The sequence below is a fragment of the Melanostigma gelatinosum genome (genome assembly GCF_949748355.1).
Source record: "Melanostigma gelatinosum genome assembly, chromosome: 15".
NCBI lineage: Eukaryota > Metazoa > Chordata > Actinopteri > Perciformes > Zoarcidae > Melanostigma > Melanostigma gelatinosum.
The window spans coordinates 20,383,446-20,406,842 of record NC_136648.1 but is presented as its reverse complement, the minus strand read 5'-3'; the positions used below and the strand labels follow the sequence as shown (position 1 = coordinate 20,406,842).

The 23,397-nt window shown below is 43.1% G+C and overlaps 1 protein-coding gene across 1 annotated transcript in view; it reads left to right on the top strand.

Annotated features, from left to right (window-relative positions):
- Positions 1 to 23,397, top strand: part of LOC306789145 (sickle tail protein homolog) — a gene marked incomplete at its 5' end in the record, with an annotated part of 97,221 nt that overhangs the window by 49,256 nt on the left and 24,568 nt on the right. Inside the window, 3 exons of the mRNA XM_079284952.1 lie at positions 14,142 to 14,340; positions 15,711 to 15,909; positions 16,870 to 16,963. Of these exons, the coding sequence (XP_079141078.1) occupies positions 14,142 to 14,340; positions 15,711 to 15,909; positions 16,870 to 16,963 (492 nt within the window). The remainder of the gene's footprint in view (positions 1 to 14,141; positions 14,341 to 15,710; positions 15,910 to 16,869; positions 16,964 to 23,397) is intronic.

Here is a 23,397-nt window from a genome sequence, read left to right as displayed (position 1 = left end):
CCTTTGTCACTTTAATGTTTGATCGTAACCAGGTTCGGAAAACAGCGCATCCACTCGTTTACTCACGGTACCGGTGAAATGGCATCCTGGCCGCAGTCCAGATCAATCCAAGCGACCGTGACTCCGGGCCTCCCTCTCTCATGCCCACGTTAACTGGCGTTCTGATGGGTTATTTTTCAACTCATTGTAGGAGCGGTCGGTCGATTAACGCGCATTCTCTCGTAATGTCACTTCGAAACTTTATTTTATTCGAGAACAGCATCAGAAGCATACATGGAAATAATCTTAAACAGAAAAGCCCGCTTTGTCTCCTAATGCGGTTTCTTAATGCTTAATGCGGTTGAAAAATAGTTAGCCCTTCCGCTCTCTAGTCGAACGAACACACCTGCATGTCCTCAGGTGAGGTCTACATAAAGAGTTAACGCCCCCTGACGTCATCATTGTGTCACAATCATGTTGGCAGTAACGTCCCAACAGGTTCAACAGTAAATCATAACCAGCATGGTTTGATGTACAATCAGTAGCATGACCATAATTTCCCCAAAAGTATAGAATATACAGGTAAAACACAAATCAGAGTATTGGCTTCTACACTTGTGATGTGGACCTCTAACCTTCAGGATTAAAGGCGGGAGGGTGAGACAGTTAAGCTGATGTATTTGACTTTTATTCATGAATGTAGCAGTTTTGTACCAACAGGTTGCTTATTTTTGTTGCCTGAAATTACTATATCGAGCTTATGAGCTCCCCTCAAATTCGTAATTAGTAAAAGCTCACAGTTATGCCTCGGGATCCAGTCAGCTTATTTCCTGTTTGGCTGCATTACAGAGACATGAAAATCGTAGGGGTGGGAATCACCAGAGGTCCCGCGATATGATATTATCACGATACTTGGGATACGATATTATCACGATACTACGATATTATCACGATACTTAGGTCACAATACGATATTATCACGATACTGCGATATTATCACGATACTTAGGCCACAATACGATATTATCACGATACTGCGATATTATCACGATACGTAGGTCACAATACGATATTATCACGATACTGCGATATTCTGAGTATTGCGATAACATATTTTGAAATGTATTACTTTTTTCAACTTCAAATTATGTCCCCAAAGGAAAACTGTGTCACATGTTTTATCTGATAAGATAAAGTTTTCAGTCTGTTCATCTCACTTCAATCATTTTTATTGCAGCACAATAGGATTGTCAAGCTGACAGACTGACCAACAATGTCATAAATGTTGCATGAACCTGACAAACTGAACTGTTTGTATTACTACAGAGTCCAACTTAAGTAAATGCAAACGTGTGGACTCAGTATATGAACTATAACTTATATAAGTAGGATATTAGAGTTATATAACTCAGTATAACTTGCGATGCGTGGACGTCAAGGGCAGAGAGACAGTTATGCGCTGCACTCTCCCCATGAGCCGGCTGCTGTTGACAGATTTAACCCTGTTGTGAGGCCAGATGTCTCTATCTTTGTTTTGACCAACTTCCTACCAATCACGCTGACCCGGGACCTTTGCTGACCTCACCAGAAAACAACTCGGCACCATCTAGTGGACTGAAAAAGTAATTGATTTGATTTTTCTAGTATTTAAAAAAAAATGTTTTTATAGTTTATATAATAAAAGATCGATACTTGGCGTCCATGTATCGATACAATATCGCCACGCAAAATATCGCGATACTATGCTGTATCGATTTTTTCCCCCACCCCTAGAAAATAGCCACTGACACATGTAGAGGGAGTTCTTGGGAAAAGGGGAGTCAGTGCTGTCTGTTCTGGAGGACGGTGCCAGGGACCAGATGTATAAACCATGCATACACACACAAATCATGCATGCGCCATTTCAATCAGGGGAGACTTCATATAGAGTGAACAATAAATGTATGACATGGGTCACAATGAAGTGTTTTAGGCAACTAGACCCCATGGTGACGTGTTATATTCAGTGGGTATAGATGTCATGGTTAGATGTCATGGTGGTGGTGGTGGTGAAGAACTTCCTTCACATAATCTGGTATTTGTGAAGGAGGGAAGGTGCAGTGAGAATGTGAGCGCCTCCCGCAGACTTCAGACCAGCGTACGGGCGGTTTCAGCAGCGAGTGAGACGATAAGGTGGACATGACGTATAAGACGAGGACGGCCATCTTGTAGTAAAAGCTTGTTGGTTTTGTTTTTTTTGCCAATTTCAGTGATTCCAATTTTGCGTTTGCAATACGACCTTCTGTATGATGTCAATGGAATGTGCATTTATAAACTTAGTATTAAGATGATATATATTGTAGGCCTTTACATTTTAGCTTTCATTTCCCTGTCTTTTGATTTGATCCTGAGGTACATGTATGAATACAATATACGTATATACAGGGGTGCACATACCTTTTCACGTTAGGTACTCGGAGGACCACCAGGAGACTTACGTTTATCTTAATAAACGTAATCCCTGTCGGTGTCTCCCTCACTACATGTCCTCTGCTTCAGCTCACTGAATGAGATATGGAGAAGATGCCCCTCCCATTCCCTTGTTGAGTCTCTGCTGATCCAGCACCAGCTCTTTGAGTCAAATGCCTCTGTGGTCATTTGGCGAATGTGTATTAGGGCTGAGAGTCCAGTATGTGACTGACGCGACTCCACCAAGCCACACAAAAGGGACACTGCCAAGCACTGCTGTCTATAATCTGTATTGGCTTTGACTGTGCAGGTATTGTTGGTGATTTTAACATCCATGTTGACAACCCCCAGGACAGAGGCACTAAAGAACTTTGCACTGAGTCAGCATGTGATGGAGCCCACACACTGAGGGGCAAACTCTGGACTAAGTTATCCCCAAGTGTCTGAACATATTGAAGACTGTCGTGTCTGATCGTTCCTGTGTTTTCTATGAGAGCTCTATCTCCGTGCACACAAATGAAAAATGTATTCAATTGACTGACATATTTGCACGTCCATCCATGATGTGTTTCTTTTGCTTTGTCTTTTGATGTAAAGCAATTTGAATTGCCTTGTTGCTGAAATGATATAAACTCGCCTTACTTACTTGATAGTACAGAACGCTGCTGAAGGTTAGACAGTAGCTGGTTCTAAACCAGTTTTTATGCTACTTCTTTGCTCGTGATCTGTCTCGTGTTGTCGCTGTGCACACAGACCTTCTTTAGGCGGAAAAACTTCCGGTCGTGGCGGTTTCACACCATCTCAAATGTGGAGATGCACATAACAACACACATAACAACAACACTGGATGAAAGAGTTGGCTTTCTGCATCTTATCTTGCAGACCCCTATTGCCTCCAGCAGTGCAAGTTGCTGAGTGTGTGTCTTTGTGTAGAAATGACAGACAGACATTGGGTCTGTGACATTCATAGATTGTTTCTTTTTATGTGTGTGTGTGTGTGTGTGTGTGTGTGTGTGTGTGTGTGTGTGTGTGTGTGTGTGTGTGTTGAGGTGCTGCTGTCCACTGCAGTGAGGGAAGCTGTCCTGACTCGCTTCTGCCAGACTCCTGTCCTGTGCCATAAAGCTGTCTAGTGGGACTGTTCTAGTCAGACTGGTAGAGCCAGCATTATGTACTGAGGTGGAGTTCTATATATATATAGAGAGAGAGAGAGAGAGAGAGAGAGAGAGAGAGAGAGAGAGAGAGAGAGAGAGAGAGAGAGAGAGAGAGAGAGAGAGAGCGAGAGAGAGAGGTGGGGTTTAGCGCACCTGACTATGACACAGAGAAACAGTCCGTAGATAGCAACCAAAAAGTCCGATAGAAGAGAAGAAATACACATTGAAATTGCCGTGAAGCGCTGGGACTTGCTTTACCCCCCCCCCCCCCCCTCATCCCTGAAACTTATTAATAAGTGAGAACTTTGAAGCGACATCCACACTGCCAGCCTCTGCCTCCAGGTAAGCTCGTTGAACCTCTTTGAATTATTATTATTATAACTGCAGCAGAACACTTCTCTCTGTGTCCGCGGAGCCGGACGAACGAGCTGCTGGGTAAACACCACGTTATGTTCGCTGTTCGCTTGTCTGTCGAGCGGCGACGCACGCGGACAGGCGTGGAGCGCCAAACCCCGTTTAACTTCTGGCAACAAGTCAAACATGATCCACAACATCCACAATCCAACTATAAACTAAGCGTTACTGTTTACTCGTTATACACCAAACATGAGTGATTTTACGCCGACTTGTGGAATTGCTTTCTATACGAGTCCCAGCAGTCTTTTTTTGGAGTGGTGATGAACTGTAAGCCAATTGTATAGAACTATTTTTTTGGATAATTGTATGGCGGAATAAAACCTAAAGCTACACTTTGTCCTTTAGGACGCCACATGTGACAATAGAGGTTCCATCATGCAGCTCCGGGGAGGTCTGCGCACCTGTGTGCACAAGTGCGTGCCAATAGATTGGCCGGATCGAGAGAAATTTCATTATAGTTGAGATTATTGTTTTTTTAATTGATGAAGATGAGAAAGGACACACTCCATACTCCTGTTTTTATCTGTATCAGATATGTGGTGCTTAGTGTCATAGGTGTGGCTGATAGTATGATTTGAAATGATTATAGAAACAACTTCTCATATCGTTATCGAAATATTGACACAGTGTGCTCGAATATTTACTGAAATATTGACGCTCACATGATAGCCTCGTCATTGCTCCTCATCGAATTGATTCCAATAGTTAGTCAAGTCAAAAGCTGCCATTTCATTAAGATAGAACTTTTTGTTCAAAATGAAAGAAGACATAAGTCAAATGTCCCGCTTTACAGTGAGCGGGACAGTGAGTCAGACTCTACGAATGCAGTCCTCCCGGGTCGCAGAGAAACCAGCCAGCAGGCTGGTTGTCTCGCTCTTTGGATTGCTTATTATTTGTGCACCACCACACAGTTGTTGCCGTCGCTGAATCAAATCAGAGTTAGTGGTAAGCTACAGGTGTCCTACCTTTCTATAGGCATCCTGAGGGAAACAGCCTGACAAACCTGAAAGGAGGAGCTTTGCTTTTCGTACTGAGGCTCCAATGCTGGAAACTTAGATCACCAAAGATAACAGAATAGCTAAATCATGAGATTATAGTTGGTTTTGCCTTGAGGTTTGATGGGATGGAACATAAGTTATTATCCAGGATGGTCGTCTTAACATGTACTTATACTGCTGAGCCGTAGTGACGAGACACATTCTTCTGCCGCTGGTCTGTGACTCTGGCACGTGACGGCATTAACACCCATCATCAGTCCTTCTGTTCAGATCCCGTGCGGGGACAAAGTAATCTGGCTCGTCAACTACCCTCAGCTCTGTAATTAGTGGGCCTCACCTACGTCGTGTCTCTAGGATGGGAACAAACGGTGTGTTTCACAAAACGCAGGCATTTTGTCAGGTTGCACAACCGTAAGTGTGTGCGTGAGTTCCACGTCTTTGGCTTGGAGTGCCTCAGGCGGTCCACGTTGTTTCCCTTCATGCAGGCAGCTTGCAGTAGTTAGTTGCTTGTAGTGGGACGGAGCCAGACCGGTTCACTTTTAAACACAGAGTATAGCTGCTTGAGTGATGACCTGTCGGCTGTGGGACTTTTCATTACATCCACCTCCACTGTGGAAGCTCCCTCCCTCACCACAGCACGTGTCAGCATTAATCTCGTGAAGTCATTTTCAGGATGTTTGTGCACATTGTAAAAAAAAGAAAAAGATGAGTAACCCTAAAAGCCCTTCATTAGCTGTGTCACACACACACTCGTCCTCTGCAGCTTGTATTAGTGTGTATCCTCTAAAGGTGGGGTTGTATGAGGTACTTATCCATGAGGGCTTTACCTTCAGGCGATGGAGGTGGCCACGCCCCCGAGTTTGAAGAAACGAACGGGAGTAAAATGATATTGCTGTGAAGGAGGCCTGCAGCAAAATGTATTTTAGACACCTAAAATAAACTTTGAAGTGTACGCTATGCGCCAAACTATTTACGAAAATGTTCCCGACTGAACTGAGAGGGAAATGTATCTACACTGTTTTTGTAAAATGAGTGTAGTTGCTTTGAGGAGAGCATCGATAACGGCTTCAGTTCCCTGTGGGCAAGGTAAAGCCGTGAACTTATTGTAAATAGAGCGTATGCACTGAACTGAGGCTCGCCTGCTGGTACTCCTGTCTGTTTCTATTCCTTTAAGTGCTGCTTAAAAAGTCATTCTGCAGACTACAAACCTGTTCCGAGTGTGCTGTTTATTTGCATCATAGTCCATCTGCGGGCATTTCCCGGTAGTACTAAATGGAACGGTACGAGATGCACAGATAGGAGTTTTCTTGACAGATTCCGATTTTCTTCTTGATCACAATACTGGACGGCAGGGCTCCACACTTTTTACTGTCTGTGACTGTGACACGGGCGCTGTTGTTAGACCCCTCAGCACATACCACCGTGTCAGCGTGAGTTGATCGTGCTGTTTAATCTGTTTTAACACTAACCTTGCCTATCGTGTTGTGTGTACTGTATACCCATGCTGGCACAGAGGGCAGCAGCTGGCCGACCCCTCTTCTAGAGTTGTGTTTTTAAAATGTTACCAACAAAAAAAACATGTAATATGAACTTTGAACATGTAAATGGGTGCACTGCTATGAAATGTGCTTCGCGGACGTCTTCATTGACGTCAGCTCTTCTGGAGACTGTTGTTTATTGTCACCTTGACACTTGACGTTGCTCTTTATTTTTATTTACTGTGGTGATTTAGTTGCCGATATATATCCCGAGGTTGCTTGTGAAATATTTTGTTTGGAATCATCATTGTAAGATGTAATGTTTTTAAATATTGGTAGAATTACAAATGTAGGCTACTTGTATGGCCTTTAGGCCTACAGCGGTCCCTTAAATATATACTGAAGTTTGTTCAGAGGAGCCTTCTCATCGAATTACAGGGAAACATATTCTAGCTTTGATACATGATACATGCTCTGGTTGTACAGGTGAGCTCTGAGTCTTGATGCTTCTCTGGAGCTCTGGTTGTACAGGTGAGCTCTGAGTCTTGATGCTTTTCTAATTTATCCAGGCAGATAGCTCAACATGTTCTGACACATCTGTGTGTTGACTAAAATACGGCTGGTCCTTGTGTTCACTTTGTGAAATTTGATCTGATTTCTCAAAATCCCCAAATGTCTTTTAGTTTTGTCTTTGTGGAGTTGGCACTGTAAATTGTTGTGACAGTGAAGACGCTGCCTCCACTACTGTGATTTAAAAAGCAAGGTTCCAGAAAATGGACTTTAAAATATGAAAAAAGCATAGTTTAGAAGAATTGACCCGTTCCCTTGCAAAGTAAAGAAGACAAAGTTTATAGATGTCCCGAACCAATCCTAATGTAATCGACTGATAGCTAATGAAATAAAGGAAACGAAAATCTATAGATGTCTATAGATGTGCATAGATGACTTTGTACATGCTCGGAGCTTGTGTGCCCGTCTGCCGAGGCAGCGCCCATGGAGTACAGGAGAGGGCTTAGCATGCAGCCCGAGGGTCTCCGGTGTGGAGAGTCAGGGTGGTGCCTCACACAGCCTGAGGTCTGCCCGTCAGTACCCAATCACAGAGGGTGGTGTTGAGACCCAGGAGCTTCATGAAGAGCTTAAAGGGCACAACGGTTCTGAACTACACACACATACAATCATGTGGAAAAATTAGGATATCCTATGTAATGTCAGGTTATTTTTTCCAGCAATATACTATCAGTAGGCCTTCAGAATTCTTTCAGCTGTGTGATGCTTGAGGGGTTTCTTGGCTGCACGGTTTCAAATCACAGCATTGCAAGAGGATTAAGAACCAGGCTCTCCTCTAAAGTGCTCTCTCTGGAGTTTGTGTTAATCCTCATTTTTTATGCCTTTTCCCACCAAAGCCAGCAACACGTGTCAATTCCCGCTCATCACATGCATATGGTCTTTTCAAAAATAACAACTTCGTTAGCTTCATCGCTTTGTTTAAAATAACTACAGATTGCCGTCACTGAAGTACTCAAGTTACGTAATGAATAAATGTTTGACATGGGGAACGAACAGTGGTCTCCTGCTTTAAAGATTTGTGATTCTGTGCATAACACACAAAATTATTTTATGGGACATAAAAATAAACGCGATCGAGACATTTATACGTGCTACATACGAGATAGCATGTTTATTACACAATATAAGGTTAAAAAATACGACTTGATAAAGGTTTAGGAAATATCTCATGGTATTTTTATTGATGTCGTTAATATATATTAAATACAGCTTGGCATTAGTCATTTTTATTAGGTAGGTTAATCATGTATTATGTAAGCTGCTTAGCACTTGTGTTAGGACGTTAAACAGGTCATAATATTTATTTTAGATTTTTGTGAAAACATCTGCAAACAACTGGATTCATTCAAGTTTTTTGCCAAACCTAATTTTACAAGACAACATTTGAAGACATCATGAAAGCATTTTAATTTACCAACCGAGCAGAGCGTGACCTCACCGTGTCAGCCAACACAACCTCCAGTAGCTGTGCTGTCAGCTGGCAGACAAGCCGGTCACTGTGAGCAGCACGATGGCAATGAATGACTATGTAGCTGTCTGACTGATTAAGTTAGTTGTTCCAAACGTTTTTTAGGTTGTTCCTCCACGGCTTATTTTGACTTGCAGTTGGTACGGATAATGAACGTGTCTTCTGTGTCTTATTCACTCACCGACGCCTTGTGTCTGTGCGGCTGTGTGTCGACGTAAAGCTATCATGCGGAACACGTTTGTTTGATCGGCAGGCGGCAGCCGACCCTTAAGTGCATCTCTACGATATACCGGTCAGCGCGGTATATTCAAAATTCATACCGGTGTGCTTGCTATACCTTCTATACCTTCTATACCTTCCTCCCTAACTGAAAGGCTGGAGTTGTTCTTCTTCAATCCGTCTTCAAATCATGATTTTGCTAGTTTTCGACTGCACTTAAAGTGACAGCAACAGACTCTTTTTTTTCTTAGCTGAAGATTCCACAGCTGGCTTATAATTTGGTCTCTACTCTTCAGTCTCTCTTCATCAGGCTACACAAAGCATGACTGGTTAAATACACACAGTTTGAATATTTACATTAGGACAGACAGACACAACAGCCAGCTAATATCCAGTATGGTGTCTGTCAAGAACAGCTTCGTCATCATATCTCATGCATCTGTACAGATGCATGAGATATGATGCTCAGCAGCAGAACACTTGTAGTGTGTGATGACAGATGAAGGTTCAGAGTCCTGTGGATGTGTGGCCTGTTAGCCAAAGGCACTATCCAGCCCAGTGTGGCTTCCCTCGTCATTTCGGTGTAGTGACTCAGTGTTTATGTGCGTGCATACGTCTGTATGTGTGATTGCGTTCGGGCATTTGTGCACACGTCGGGTTGCAAACATAATTTCAGTGGCCGTGCATCGATGAGTGTCTGCTTTCAGGACCACGTCACACGGCTGGGCTGCCAAGAGGAAGTCCACATCAGACCAATCGCCTCTGATCAGCTCACTGATCCATACACACAAACACGTTTTCGTACTTCGGAACCCGCTTTGACATTCCACGCTAACCTTAACCATTCCAACCACACGCCTAACCCACTTGTTATCCGCAAAGATATTTCTGTGTTTTCATCTCTATCAGTGATGAAAACATTGTACTTGCAGCTCAGTATTACCAGGATTCAAGAGACCTGGCAAGGAAGGATCAGACAAGAGAGGCACGAATCAGATGATGGCTGGAATGCTCAGTTCATTGGGCTGCTATATAAACTGGCAGAATATATATCCTGCAAGGTGTGCAGTAGGGTGGAGGAGATCAGGTGACGGGTTGGTGTATGGCAATAGAGCGGATAGAACATGTGGAACTAGAATCAGGTTGACACTAGTGGTGTCACGGATCACGGATCGATCCGTGATCCGTTCGGATCAGCCCTCACGGTTCGGATCACTCGTGAACCGCGGATCAAATGAGGTTTTTTTTATTTTATTTTTACAGTGTAATCATCATAGTGTGCAAAGTTCTACTGCTGCTGTTCAAGTAACAAGTCCCCGAATATCAATGCAGAGTGTCAGTGAACAGATATAAAGCAGTAGTGTGTTCACGTGAACGGAGCAGCTTAGAAGCATTTAACGGTGAAGTCATGTCGAGCGGAGGAACGTCAGAAGCCGCGGCGTCATTTAAGTCGCAAGTTTGGGAACATTTTGTCTTCCCTGTAACGTATGATGACGGATGAGGGTGGTGGACAAAGCGTTACGGTATGTCGGCGTTATTTAAAGAGAAAGACACACGACAACGGCAAAACATCGGGCATGTCCACACATGAAGAGACACCATCCCGTCTGTCAGCGACGGGGACACTCCGGTGTAGAAAACAAAGGATTTCTAAATCTGGTTAAAATGCTTGAGCCACGCTACGAAGTCCACTCACGCACCACTTCAGTGTGACGCTGTTCCAGACCTCTATGAGAAGGACAAGACTGTAGAGGCTGCTTTCACCACGGCGGAGTGATTCTTAGTCCGGTGCTGTAGACACGCCCCCTCTGTGAGAGTCACACAGACACACACTTGGGGCAGGTGCTGTAGACACGCCCCCTCTGAGAGAGTCACACACACACACACCTGGGGCAGGTGCTGTAGACACGCCCCCTCTGTGAGAGTCACACAGACACACACTTGGGGCAGGTGCTGTAGACACGCCCCCTCTGAGAGAGTCACACACACACACACCTGGGGCAGGTGCTGTAGACACGCCCCCTCTGAGAGAGTCACACACACACACACTTGGGGCAGGTGCTGTAGACACGCCCCCTCTGAGAGAGTCACACACACACACACCTGGTTCAGGTGCTGACAGTATCAGAGTGAAGCTAGACAGGCCCAATAATATTCCAGTCACCACAGAAAGGTCGACCCTCTCCCCAGACAATGGAGATATTCTCATCTTTTTGAAAATAATGTCACAGTAATGGTAAACATTATTGTGTATTTGAATGGCATAACCTGACAGGAAGTAAACAGACCCAAGTTGTTGCTGAGCAGTTCAGTTCAGTGTAAACAGTGGAAGCTCACTGGCTGTTTCTTTCTTTCAGTATTGATCAAAGGACGAGGATATCAACATACCTCATGTTGCACTTAAACTTAACAGAATTCTTGAATGTATTATTTTTATTTATTTGATTTTGTTTCAAATTGGACATCTTCAATATTTTTGTTTTCATGTAAGACTATAGCCCAAAGTTCTTTGCTTTCAGTGTTCTTGAGGTTCTTCAATTAATAAATGGAAAGCAAAGTTATATTTGTCTCCTCCCCTTTTCTTTGTTGATCCGAAAAATGATCCGAACCGTGACTCCTGAACCGTGATCCGAACCGAACCGTGAGGTTTGTGATCCGTGACACCCCTAGTTGACACTGTAACAGGTCGTCTAACCCTATGCACCAAGCATTGATATTTAAACATTAACCTCTGCAAATCTGGTGATTCTGGCTAAAATAATTTCATCCATGTCCAGTCAGTTGCCGATCAACCACAGCTACATGGTGTTTTTTGTGCTAAGTTGGTGAAACTTCTAGTTATTACTTAGTAAGTGTAAACGTAGTTGGCTAAGTCTTTGTAGATATTATTTGAGGTAAAAAACGGCACAATTTACAAACACATTCTGCCTTCATATGCAGAATATGTCGACAACGGGACAAGGTTTTTGGTATCGGAAGCGTTCTTTAAAATGAGCTTGTGAACTGCAACTGTATCTGCCGGCTACACTGGAACCCCAGAAATAAAGCCCCTGGTCCCCAGATGCTTATCGGCTCCTTACGGCGAACCGATGGGTTCCAAGGTTGGAACTCAAGAAAAGCTGGCAAAACTGGGCCTTTGGTGTGTTCGCTTGTCTCTTCACCTCAAGTAGCCTCCTTTCTTTATCGTTCTATCTTTGACACATTTGCTCTACAAAGAAGCTTGAGGAACAAACTCTTCAACAAATGTATCTGCAAACAGAACATGGAGCACTGAGCTCAAAGCCAAAACACAGAACTGCTGCATGTCATCAGATTATAGTCCAGGCATTTTACATAAAAATGTGGGGCAACTTCACACGGATTGCAACAAAAACAAACTGGATTTTGTGTCCTCAATATGTTCTGAAAAAGAGAAATATAATGTTAGTATCGTATGAAGTGAAAGTTTGGAGAATCGCATAAATATCATCCAACCAAAACGCCTTTTCAGCAACATTTAGAAGCTTACAGATACTTACATACTTACAGACTAAGGTCTCTCAAGGCTACCAAACGGAAGAAGTAAAACGAAGCAGCGTGTCTTCTCATTAGAATCTAAAAGCCTTGAGAGACCTTAGTCTGTTTTAGCGAGTCGGACATGTACCTACCGGTTCATGATGTGGTGTGTTCAAGGACCCAAATGCAGACTCAGGACAGCAGTCTTATTGCAAACCAAGATGATTTATTTCTCTCACTCAAAAACACGCACACAAAAACACGCAGGATCGCTATTGATCGCTATCGCCTTCGTCCTCCTGTGCACTAAAACCATTGAAGTCCTCTTCTTCAGTGTCGGAATTAAACAGCCTCAGAATTGCTTCGTTCGTGCTTGCAGTCCGTGTTTCGTCTGCACCCTCAGTGTCACTTTGCCTGTCCTCCTCATTGCTCTGTCGTCTTCATCTCGTAGTAGTCCAGCCTTTCAGAACCCGTTGGTGATGGTGGATTCTTTCACACTGCTCCGCGCTGTTAGGATCCACTGGCAGACTTGAGAAAAAGCTGATCTTCTCATGCAGCGTGTCTACGTTGCTCATAGCTCTGAATAGCATTTACGGCTAACTGGCTTGGCCAGTTGCTGCTAGCACAACAGCTGTTCAAAGCTATGAGCAACAACAGTTATTGCCTCATTGCTTTTCGTTTGGTAGCCGTGAGAGACCTTAGTATGTAATGCAAGTATGTCTGCATGAAAAGATGTACAAAGATATATTATATATTCGCGAATGCTAATCGCGGTTAGCATTTCCCCATTGGCGGTAATGTTAAAATGAGCTTAGAAGCTAGCGAGTCGGACATGTACTGTTAAAAGCATCTTGCCGTTCAACCTTTTTTGTCAACAGTCCTAGTGAGAGGTAGGTCAAAGGTACTTCATCCATATTGTAGCGACCCTGTCAGTAACAGCTGGTAGCAGAGGGGTTGCTGGTAGCAACTGTTCTGTGTCGGGAGCTAGTAAATGTTGTGTTGGACCGGAACCGGAAGTTGCGGTTGTTGTTGTGGCGGAGAAAAGCTACGGAAAAATCCGTATATAAATCGCACCGGACTATAAGACGACGCCTCAAAGCGTGGGGTAAAATGTAGCGGCTTATAGTCCGAAAAGTACAGTACATATTAGATTTGACAATGTCAAAAAAACAAATACCCAAATATACTCAGATCTGGTCTTAGTCAACCCAATCCTGGTCCTATTCAACCCAGATAGGTCTCATTCTACCAGATCTGGTCTTACTCGACCCAAATCTCATTCTATTCATGACAATTACAGAGTACTCCAAATCTAATTTATTATGAATACATGTAGCATATATATACGGCCCAACTGTGATTAAAACCCTTTAGGGGAGCGATACATGTGAAATAGCTTTCGTTGCAATCTACATGAGATCAAGTTACATCATGACTGGAGTATTTATGTTGAAATGTGACCTCTGTCTTGGAGTTGATGTAAAACTGTTGTGTTCTTGAGCTGGTAGCAATTGTGGACAGGGAAGTTCTGTGAATGGGTGAATGTTAAAGCACTTTGAGCGTGTTTTTTAAACTATCTACTGATATTAGAGTATGCCACCAGGTGACACGTGTGACACAGGTGACACATACAGACAATGTTGGCAAGCACTGTAGATGTTACAGACTTGTGAGTGCTGGTTGTGAATAAAAAAAGAAATCCATGAAGCTTTCCTGTGTTGCCTGACAGCAGTGGAAGAAGCTCCTGTGGAAATGTTTGTCTTCTTGTAACAACATCATATTGCCCTCAAAAAGAAAGCTGTCTCATCATCATTCAGGCCTGTTCTGAATGTCCGTGCCACCATTCTCGCTGCAGGACTAGAGTCCCATAGAATCTTAGTGTTATTCAGTCTGCTCTCTTCTTCTGTTTCCTTCCATCCAGGTGAGGAGTCCCCGCTCCACTGAAAGCCCCCTCTGTGCAGCTGTGCTGGGCTTGGTGGAGCAGCAGGACCCTCTGGCTTCAGAGACCATGTCTGATGGAGACGTGCTGCCCCCAACAGTACCCTTTACAAGGGGCTGTAAAGCCAGATCAAGTCTACCTGTTGGCCGGTCAAGTAGCCAGACCAGAGAGAGGCCACCTGGTAGGTAGACACACATACACAAGCACAAGGCTAACACCTGTATTCTTACTACGAATACATCTTGAGTTTAGGCCAGAAGGAAATAAGCTGCTAGTACCACGGTGATATCTTACTATACAACCTTTGGGACTTTAAAAGATTTGACATATCATTAACTTTTGCCAACAGATATGACATGGATATCCTGTAGCCTGCTATGTGTTGAAAATATGGTCATACAGTAAAGAACAGTATAGAAACGCAGTAGAGTACAGGAGAGAAACACAGTAGAGTACAGTAAAGAAACACAGTAAAGAAGCACAGTAGAGTACAGTAAGAAATGCAGTAGAATACTGTAAGAAACACAGATTACAGTACAGTAAAGAAGCAAATAATCACAGTAGAGTACAGTAAAGGAACGGAGTAGAGTACAGTAAAGAAACGCAGTAGAGTACCGTAAAGAAGCAAAGAATCACAATAGAGTACAGTAAAGGAACGCAGTAGAGTACAGTAAATAAATGCAGTAGAGTACAGTAAAGAAACGCAGTAAAGAAACACAGTAGAGTACAGTAAAGAAACAAAGAATCACAGTAGAGTACAGTAAAGAAACGCAGTAAAGAAACACAGTAGAGTACAGTAAAGATTATGATCTGCTTTATTTTCGGCTAGGAACATCTTTATGATGGCTTTGGTTTAATTAATACACACACAACTTTCATATTCACACTCTGGAGTTGGGACAAAGACGGCAATGTGTTCTCAAAGATGTCCTTTCAAAGTTGTGTTTTAAAAAGCATCCACATATTAAATGGTTATTTAACGTGTTGTATAGGCGGTGATTGCCCACTGGGATAAAACCAACTACTTCTGCCGTCAGAATCTTTCAAAGCTCTGCACACCTGAGTGGGTGTGCATGGCTTTTAAAGAAGAGATAAAAAGTTGACAAACCATCAATAAACAACACATTTTTAAAGCTTATAATGTTCAACTCTGTGGTAACGTTCTCTACTGTCTTCTTTTGAACTCAATCAAAGCCCCCAGGTGCATTATGGTGCATCACGTTGTTACATAGCGGATGAGGACATGATGCCACAGATGGCACTCAGTAGAATAAACACCCTAAGATCTCTTCAATTACCATCAAGTGTAAGGTCCACATCAACTGTACAAGATTTCCAACAACCACCAAATACAAGAGTATCACTCTATGAATCACCGGCAGAGTGATGTGTATACATATACAACACTGTATATTGTGTAATACTGGTTTATAAACAGTGTTATGTCACTAGGTGCTTTCAGATTGATGGATGTGTGAGTACTATCACGCTGTACAGTGCTGCAAGAGACCTGTGTGTGTGTGTGTGTGTGTGTGTGTGTGTGTGTGTCAGGTGTGTTGTACCTGCAGTATGGGGAGGAGACAAAGCAGGTGAGGATGCCGGCTGACATCAGCTGTCAGGAGGCTCTGGAGGCTCTGTTTGTCACCGCCTACCCTCATCAGCTCACCATGAAGATGCTGCAGTCTCCCAACATGGCCATCTACATCAAAGACACCAACCGCAACGTCTACTACGACCTGGAGGATATCAGGTGAGGCCCTTTGACGCAGTAACTGACAGTTAAACTGACACACTGTAGTCCCTCAACATGGTATCCTCCTAGATTACTGTGAAACAGAACAGGGTGAACCTAAAATGACGTATGGTACAGTCCAGTCAGATGTCTCAGAGGACTACTCTGTATGACTGAATGGGCTCTGATGCTTTCTTACTAATATATGCTATTTAGTTTAGCAGATGGAAAACAAAACGCTGTTCAATGGTTCAACCAGACTGGCAACTGAAAGAGACAAAGATCCTCTGAGCGACAGTTGAATAAGAAGCCATCCTTGGTCAAATAAGGAACAGCTTCCTGTTTCAGTGTTAATAGTTTCACAATAAAAGCAGTCTAGAACGAGCTGTAATTAACTTCAGCAAAGCTCTTCTTCAGACTTCCCAATAGAAATAGACGGTTAATCTGGCGTTGCCACTGTTGGAATATCAACTGAACAAATCACAGGTTTAACCTGTGATTTGTTCAGCTGATATTCCAACAATCAATATGAATATTCCTTCAATCAGAGAGACTCTAACTCCAAACTTTTCAACAGCAGTGTACACACAACCTGTCCCTAAATACCTAGGGGATCGGTTGTGTGATAGTCTGTCCCCTGTCCGGGTCTCCATGGTGGAGAGGAGGTGGTGTGGCTCAGATTATATCTGTTCGGCGACACCTCAAAGTGGCTCGACATCTTTTTGGATCCATGCTCTTCATATATGTTTACAATCTGTCTCGATTTACTAAACCGTGTTGGTCAGCTCTGTACTAACATCTACTGCACGTCTGTCCTCTTCTGTTGCTCCTCTTGAGGTTTCTTCCTGGATCTAAATCCTAAATACTAAATACAGTGTGCCAGACATTTCAATCGCTTTGTGGGACGTCACACACACACACATGCACACACACGCACTCACATTAAACTGTCCACTTTTGTGTTCTTTTTGCTTCCAGAAACATCACATCCCACTCCTGTCTGAAGGTTTACCATAGAGACCCAGCACACGTGTTCAACCGCCATGCCAGGCCGACCAACACAGAGGGCCGGGTGAGTCAGCCACTCTCTCCAGTCTGTGTCCCGCGGCGTCCGTACTGCCAACACATGTTCTCAACTTTGTGTCAGACATAAGAAATGCTGGGTGATTTATAACACGGACATTATGTATTTATTCAGGAGCGCTGAACAACCAGCCATGTATCCGACTACCTGCTTTAGTTATACATCACATTAAAGTGTTATTAATGCGTCAACTTCAACATAGATACATAAAGCTCGTTGAAGAATATTTAGCCTGCGTCAATGATAATTTGACAGTGATCAATATATAAGAAGTAGTTTATATAAATATATATAAAATCCAATTCTATGGCTTGAAAACAAGAAGTCTTGGGATGTCTCAGCATCAAAGTAGTTTCTCATTATTTCTTCATCGTTTCATTTTGATCGAAATAACTAACAAGTCAGAAAGAAATCGTAACCACAGTGTTCTTTTTGAAATGAGGGAGCTTTTAATGCCGCCGGTATGAACACAGTCTCAGAAGCCCACTGCTAGCAGGGTGAAACCATCTCTTTGGGACCTTCAACTGGAGAAGGGGATCGGTGCTGGAATAGATGACAGATGTGGCAAACTCATATTTAAATAGTTCACATCGCGCATGTGTTTCCTTCTTCTGCTGTTTCATAGAGAAACATAAAGCCAATTGTTCTCAGAGGTCCAGGTCTTTCGTCACAGAGGATTCAAGCTCAGTATGAGCTGCTGCTGCTGCTGCTGCCGACAGACTATCGTCTACAAACATACACTTGTATCGAGGTAAAGACATTATTTTCACCCCTCGGATTTGATTTGGTGAATACAAAGACATGTGCGGTCTTTGATTTAAAGTCTGAAGCAGACAGATGTCCCATGAATAGATGTGTAATCCTGCCTCCTGGTGAGTCTCTCGTGTTGGTCTGATGGCCAGCTGAACACCTCCTAGAAAAATTCAATAAATTCCCTACTTTAGGGAATGCTTTCCTGTGAAACATTATCATGACATACAAAAGGGTCAGTGCACGTTGAAGACACAATTGCAAATTTCATCCAGCACATTTTTTTTCACTTCTCTACTTTGTCAGATTGTCTCATCTTCCTGAGAAGATGAGAGATCTTCTTGTCCCTTCATCCGCTCTTTAAGGTGAGAGGTGTTCCACGAACACACAGCAGAGGAATATGTCTGACATCAAAGTCTCCACTTTATTTACCCGAAAAAAGGAAGTGACCACAACTAAACTGCAACAATATGCAGATGCTGCAAACATGATGTTGTGTGTGTGTGTGTGTGTAGGATATGACAGGACAAATAAGAAGACAATGCATGAATAAATATGACCCATCACAGAGTGTACTGTGGCTCTGCACTGCACATGGCCCTCCTCTTCACGTGTTTGTCTGCACTGATTACAGCCTGACCAGGGAAAGATTCTGGACTTGGCAGTAATGTTGGGTTGGTGAGACAATCACAGGGTTTGGCTGATCTAGTCCTCACTCTCCTGTCTCCTGTGGGAAGGGGAAGGTGTTATTTTCTCCGGCAGTTATTAGCTTCTCGTCGTGACATTGAATGACACCAGTAGTTCCTGGTTGCATGAAAGGTGACTCATACACTCCAAGTCTGTTTCTGCTCCTCGTGACTTTGTTTCCTCCGTGGCAACAAAACGCGTCACAGGAGCTATCAGAAAGTCTTGTAGGTTAAACTGAGCTACCTTATGCGAGGACATGACGATATGTTGGCATATCAGCATTAAAGCAACCCATAATGCAAGATGTTCTAAAGCAAACAATGCTCACTGTTCCACAGGGACACCAATATGATATTACTGCACTTTTTAAAACATCATATCCAGAAAAGCACAGCGGTCTATGACGCTATGAGACAACTCTGGAAAGTTGAAGTTGTCGTTGAAGGACTCCTGCATATCTCGTCATCTTCCTTTCACCGTTTGTAGAGCAGTTGGTTGGAGGTCATGTGATGGATGTGAGCTGCTGCCGCTGCTGCAGGAGGACTTTGACGATGTCCATGCTTCATGTTCCTCATTGCTGTCCTGATAACATGTCTCCACTTTCCCTCCATGACTTTGGGATGTTTATATGAATGCTCAATTATACACGACCGCTGTGTTGGCAGTTACTGGGATTATGGGAGCTTTCTGTCAGTGCGGGGGTCTGTTCTGATGCTGTTCTGCTCCCGCTAGTCCAACAGATAAGATGCTGATGGAGGAGGGGCTTCCCTCACTGTCCTCTGCCTTCTGTGTATCTCTGCTGGTCACAGAATGTCCTCCTTCATTCCCCCATGGGTTTTTTTACCACGTTTGGATCGTATACATGCAGATCAGGTGATTTCTGGACATGACTCAAAAGGTAATAAAAGATAATATTCTGAGGAATTCTATCCTTAAATATTACAAATTGACAGACATTCAAAACGGTATCACTGTACATCATAAGTGCCAGCAATTGTACTACAGGTACACAGGCTATCAAACAATGAGTCCAATAAAGGTATTCATACTCAACAGTAGTAGAAAGTTTTAGTACAGCAGAAACAATCTTCAAACTGTTTATATCATATTTGCACCAGTATAAAACACTCAGCCTAACTAATTTTTCATTATTTATTCATGTTTCAAAATACTGTTCAAAACAGCATGTGCTCCATAGAGATGTGGACTGGAGATTATAGGTCACATGTTCTATTACAATGTCATTAAAGATGGAATATATTCATCTTATCATCAGCCAAAGATACAAAGTCACTAAATATATGCAGAAAAACACAGAGACACGTTTACATCACGATAACTGTTCAGGGCTACGAACTCTCTCTCTGTGTGTGTGTGTGTGTGTGTGTGTGTGTGTGCGTGGGAGAGAAGATGCTGTGAGAGCTGATTCTCAGTGGGAAGCAGATTTTGTTTTTGTGGGGAATCTGTGTCAGCTCAATTATGTGCTGGAACAGCGATGTGAATGACAGCCTGCCTTCCTTGTGTGACTGGTCTGGACGTTACACTGCAGGCTTTATTTTATGGGATTCTTCAGACTCCTAACGGTTTATGTGGTATGACACGTCGGCTCTGTGTAGGTTTAGAGATCAACGCCCTTTTGAAATAACGAGATGGATTTGAATTGTGGCACCCCATCACAGTCATGCAGGCTGCTGTGCACCTCTCATCTGCACAGCTACCGGGTCTGTGACTGTGTTCATGCGGAGGTAAGTCACAAGCGGCACAAACTATATCACGCCGCTTTTTACAACGTGTGTTTTTATGTAGTTTGGAAGAGGAGCTTCACAAAGTCAACAGGTTTACAGGACAAACGGATCGGTGTCTGGTTAGGGTTTTGGTGGAACCTCTAGAATGAGTGTCTATGTGTGGTAAACTTGACTCATGTCAATTTTCATAGTTGATTTCACACTGTGCTGTGTTCATTTGTTTTACAGCTGGTTGAGTTAAGTCTGCACTTAAACTCACCAACCACATTGGGATCAGTAACGGCAATGGAATCTTTACTTCAAGAAGAAAACGATAAATGGGATTTGTTTTGGGGCGGAATACATATTTATTGTTGGTTGGTAAACAGAATTATTAGCTGTACAATGAGAAATAATGAAGTTGAGGAGGGCAGGCTGGCAACGGCAAAGGAGCACATTTAGACCAGATCTTGTCATAGTGACAATGCAGATTTTCAGTCGTGATGATGATACTTTCAGCGGTGACATTGCATACCTTTTGTAAACTATGTGTAAGACTGTGTGATATTCATATGCAAAACAGTAACACGAACTGGCACTAAAAGTAGTGCCAGTAACAATTCTCGGCAAACTCCACAGGCAGCACAGCCGTATGCTAAGGCTAACAAGCTAACAGGCTAACACGCAGGAGTGTACCATCGGACTCTGGCAGAGTCCAGTATTCAGGTGTATGGTACCAGGCGGTCTTAGCAGCGAGCACCAGCTGCACCCTTAAAGCTGAATTTTGTCAGCTTAAGTCCTCCTTATGCACACGTTTTATTTGCTGTAAGTCTGTGCATTTAGTCCATTTTTCATTTCACAGCATAAAGAGACGTGTGAACGGGTGAATGACGACATTAAAGCTCTTGAGTGTAGTCGGAAGACTAGAAAAGATCTGTACAAGTACAGTCTATTTACCATTCTTTGTCTCTACCGTTGCCAGAGACATAAATCACCATTTTTATTTTATTTTTACCTCGACTGAGTTTGCGCGTCTGATTACACTCTTGAACATTATTCCATTTACATGGCTGACAGTGAGTTTGGAAAGATGTAAAAGCTGAGTAGGTGGGAGCTTTTGTTAGTGTTGGAGAGTGTATGGCTGTGGCTATGTTTGGCATGTGTGTGTGTGTGTGTGTGACTTTCCATCTGTTAGTTGACCGATTGTTGAAGATGGATTTGACTGATGGAAACATCCTGATATGTGGTTATCTGCTATTCACTCATTAAATGTGTGCATGACCCCAGTTGTATCAACAAACTGCATACTTTATGACGTGATATTACACAGTCAGGCTCCATCATACTACATCAAACTTCACCGATGAGCTTGAACACATTTTCAAATGTAAATTGGATCCTAAAATCCTTCTCTTTTGTGTATTTTCCAGAGTAGAGCTGCAGAGCATACCGCATGTTAAGCTTGATTTAAATGGAACGGAGGGAATGCCATCTAAGATCGGGCTCTGTTATTCTGAGTTGCATGTGTGTCGTGATGTTGCTATGTGTAGCACGGAGAGAGGAAATGCTTGTTAACTTGATTAATGGTGGGAACCCGAGAGAAGGACAGACGCAGTGACACTGTTGGAGGCCAAACTTCAGAAAGACCTTCCAGAGATTGATTCAGTGGAGTGTAGGACAGTCCGTACTGTGAATGTAACGGCACAAAATAAATGGTTTTATTCATTAATTAAAGACAAAAAACTGAAACATTACATTGACACAAGTATTCGTAGGTAAAACCACAGCTGGATTCTTCTCTGCAGACCCTCTACAGCTCTGTCAGGTTGGATGGAGACTGTCTTTCAGTTCTCTCCAGATGTTTGACTGGGTTCAGATCCGGTCTCTGGCTGGGCCACTCGAGGCCGATCACCGTTGTCTCTTGACTGTGTGCTGTGGGTCATTGTCCTGTTGGAAGGTGAACCCAGTGTGAGCTTTTGAGGCTTGCTAAATACTCGCCCGCGATGCCAATTTGCAACAGTTGCAAACACTTGTTCAACGACAGGTCGGAATACATTTGTGCCAGCTCGTTCTTCATGAAATAATGATAGATTAAAGCTAAGCTTTGTTTGTGTGTCAAAGCTGACCGCTGACAGCATCGTCAAAGCCACCTGCACACGTACAAGCTACTGCTGCGGTGCTGATGGGAACCACGGCGCTGATGTTGGGGATGAAGGTGCTGATGGTGTGGACGGCAGAGCGCTGAGTGCCATCAGGATTCTTTGAGGGGACAGAACTTCTGCCAGTGTTTCTCCTCATCTGGCCAGTTCCCATGGCTGTATGACCATGTGTGCAGGGGTCTCCCACTGTCAATACTGACCCAACTTCAGACTTAAATACTTAATCACACCAAAAAAACACTGGATTTCACGAAATATATGTATATACATGTATCAATGTGTTTTTTGAAATTTTTTCGTTGTTTCGTTTTCAGATGTGAGGCTCCAAGAACAGAAGATGATTTACAGAAATGTATGATTTTTTAATGTTGAGCTATTGAAATGAAATTTAATTAATTGAAGTGAAATACAATAGTCTCAGCCCAGATACTCTCAACTTAACACCCAAAGTGCCTCACAAAGCAAGAGAAAAAATAAATGAATCAATAAAAGACAACAATACAATAGAAATTAACAATGAAATAATTAAACGTCACTAAAATAGATGGAGATAGTGTGAAAACCAATGATTACGGCTTAAAAAGTAAGTCAATAAATGACGAGGCACCTTGAGGTCCACAGGTGATGATTGATTATACGCTTACATACTTTTACTTTCGTAATATTTTGAATGCAGGACATTTTTTTTATCATGGTATTAGCACTTTCACTTCAGTAGAAGATCCTGGTACTTCTTCCACCATTGGCATTAATCAATGACTCCCATCTGCACCTTCATTGTCTTTCCCTCCCCACCAGCCTCCTCTTCCCTCCCCTCGTATTGCTCTTTGCAATAATCAGCTGTAGACCGCTTCATGTTTGGAACATGGTAAGAGCTAAATGGAATAATATCATTCATATTAACCCGTTCACGCAGAAAGATTGGTGCACGCACATGCTACCCGGTGCATGGAGCGAGGGAGCATACCCGAAGCTCGTTCGTGAACGTGACTTTTGAGACTTTTGGAGGCGTGGATGGAATAGACGGTGGCTGATGTCCCCACTCCATCGTGATCATGACTTGCATGATTGCGACCACGTGACGTTGGTTTGCCGTTTGCTG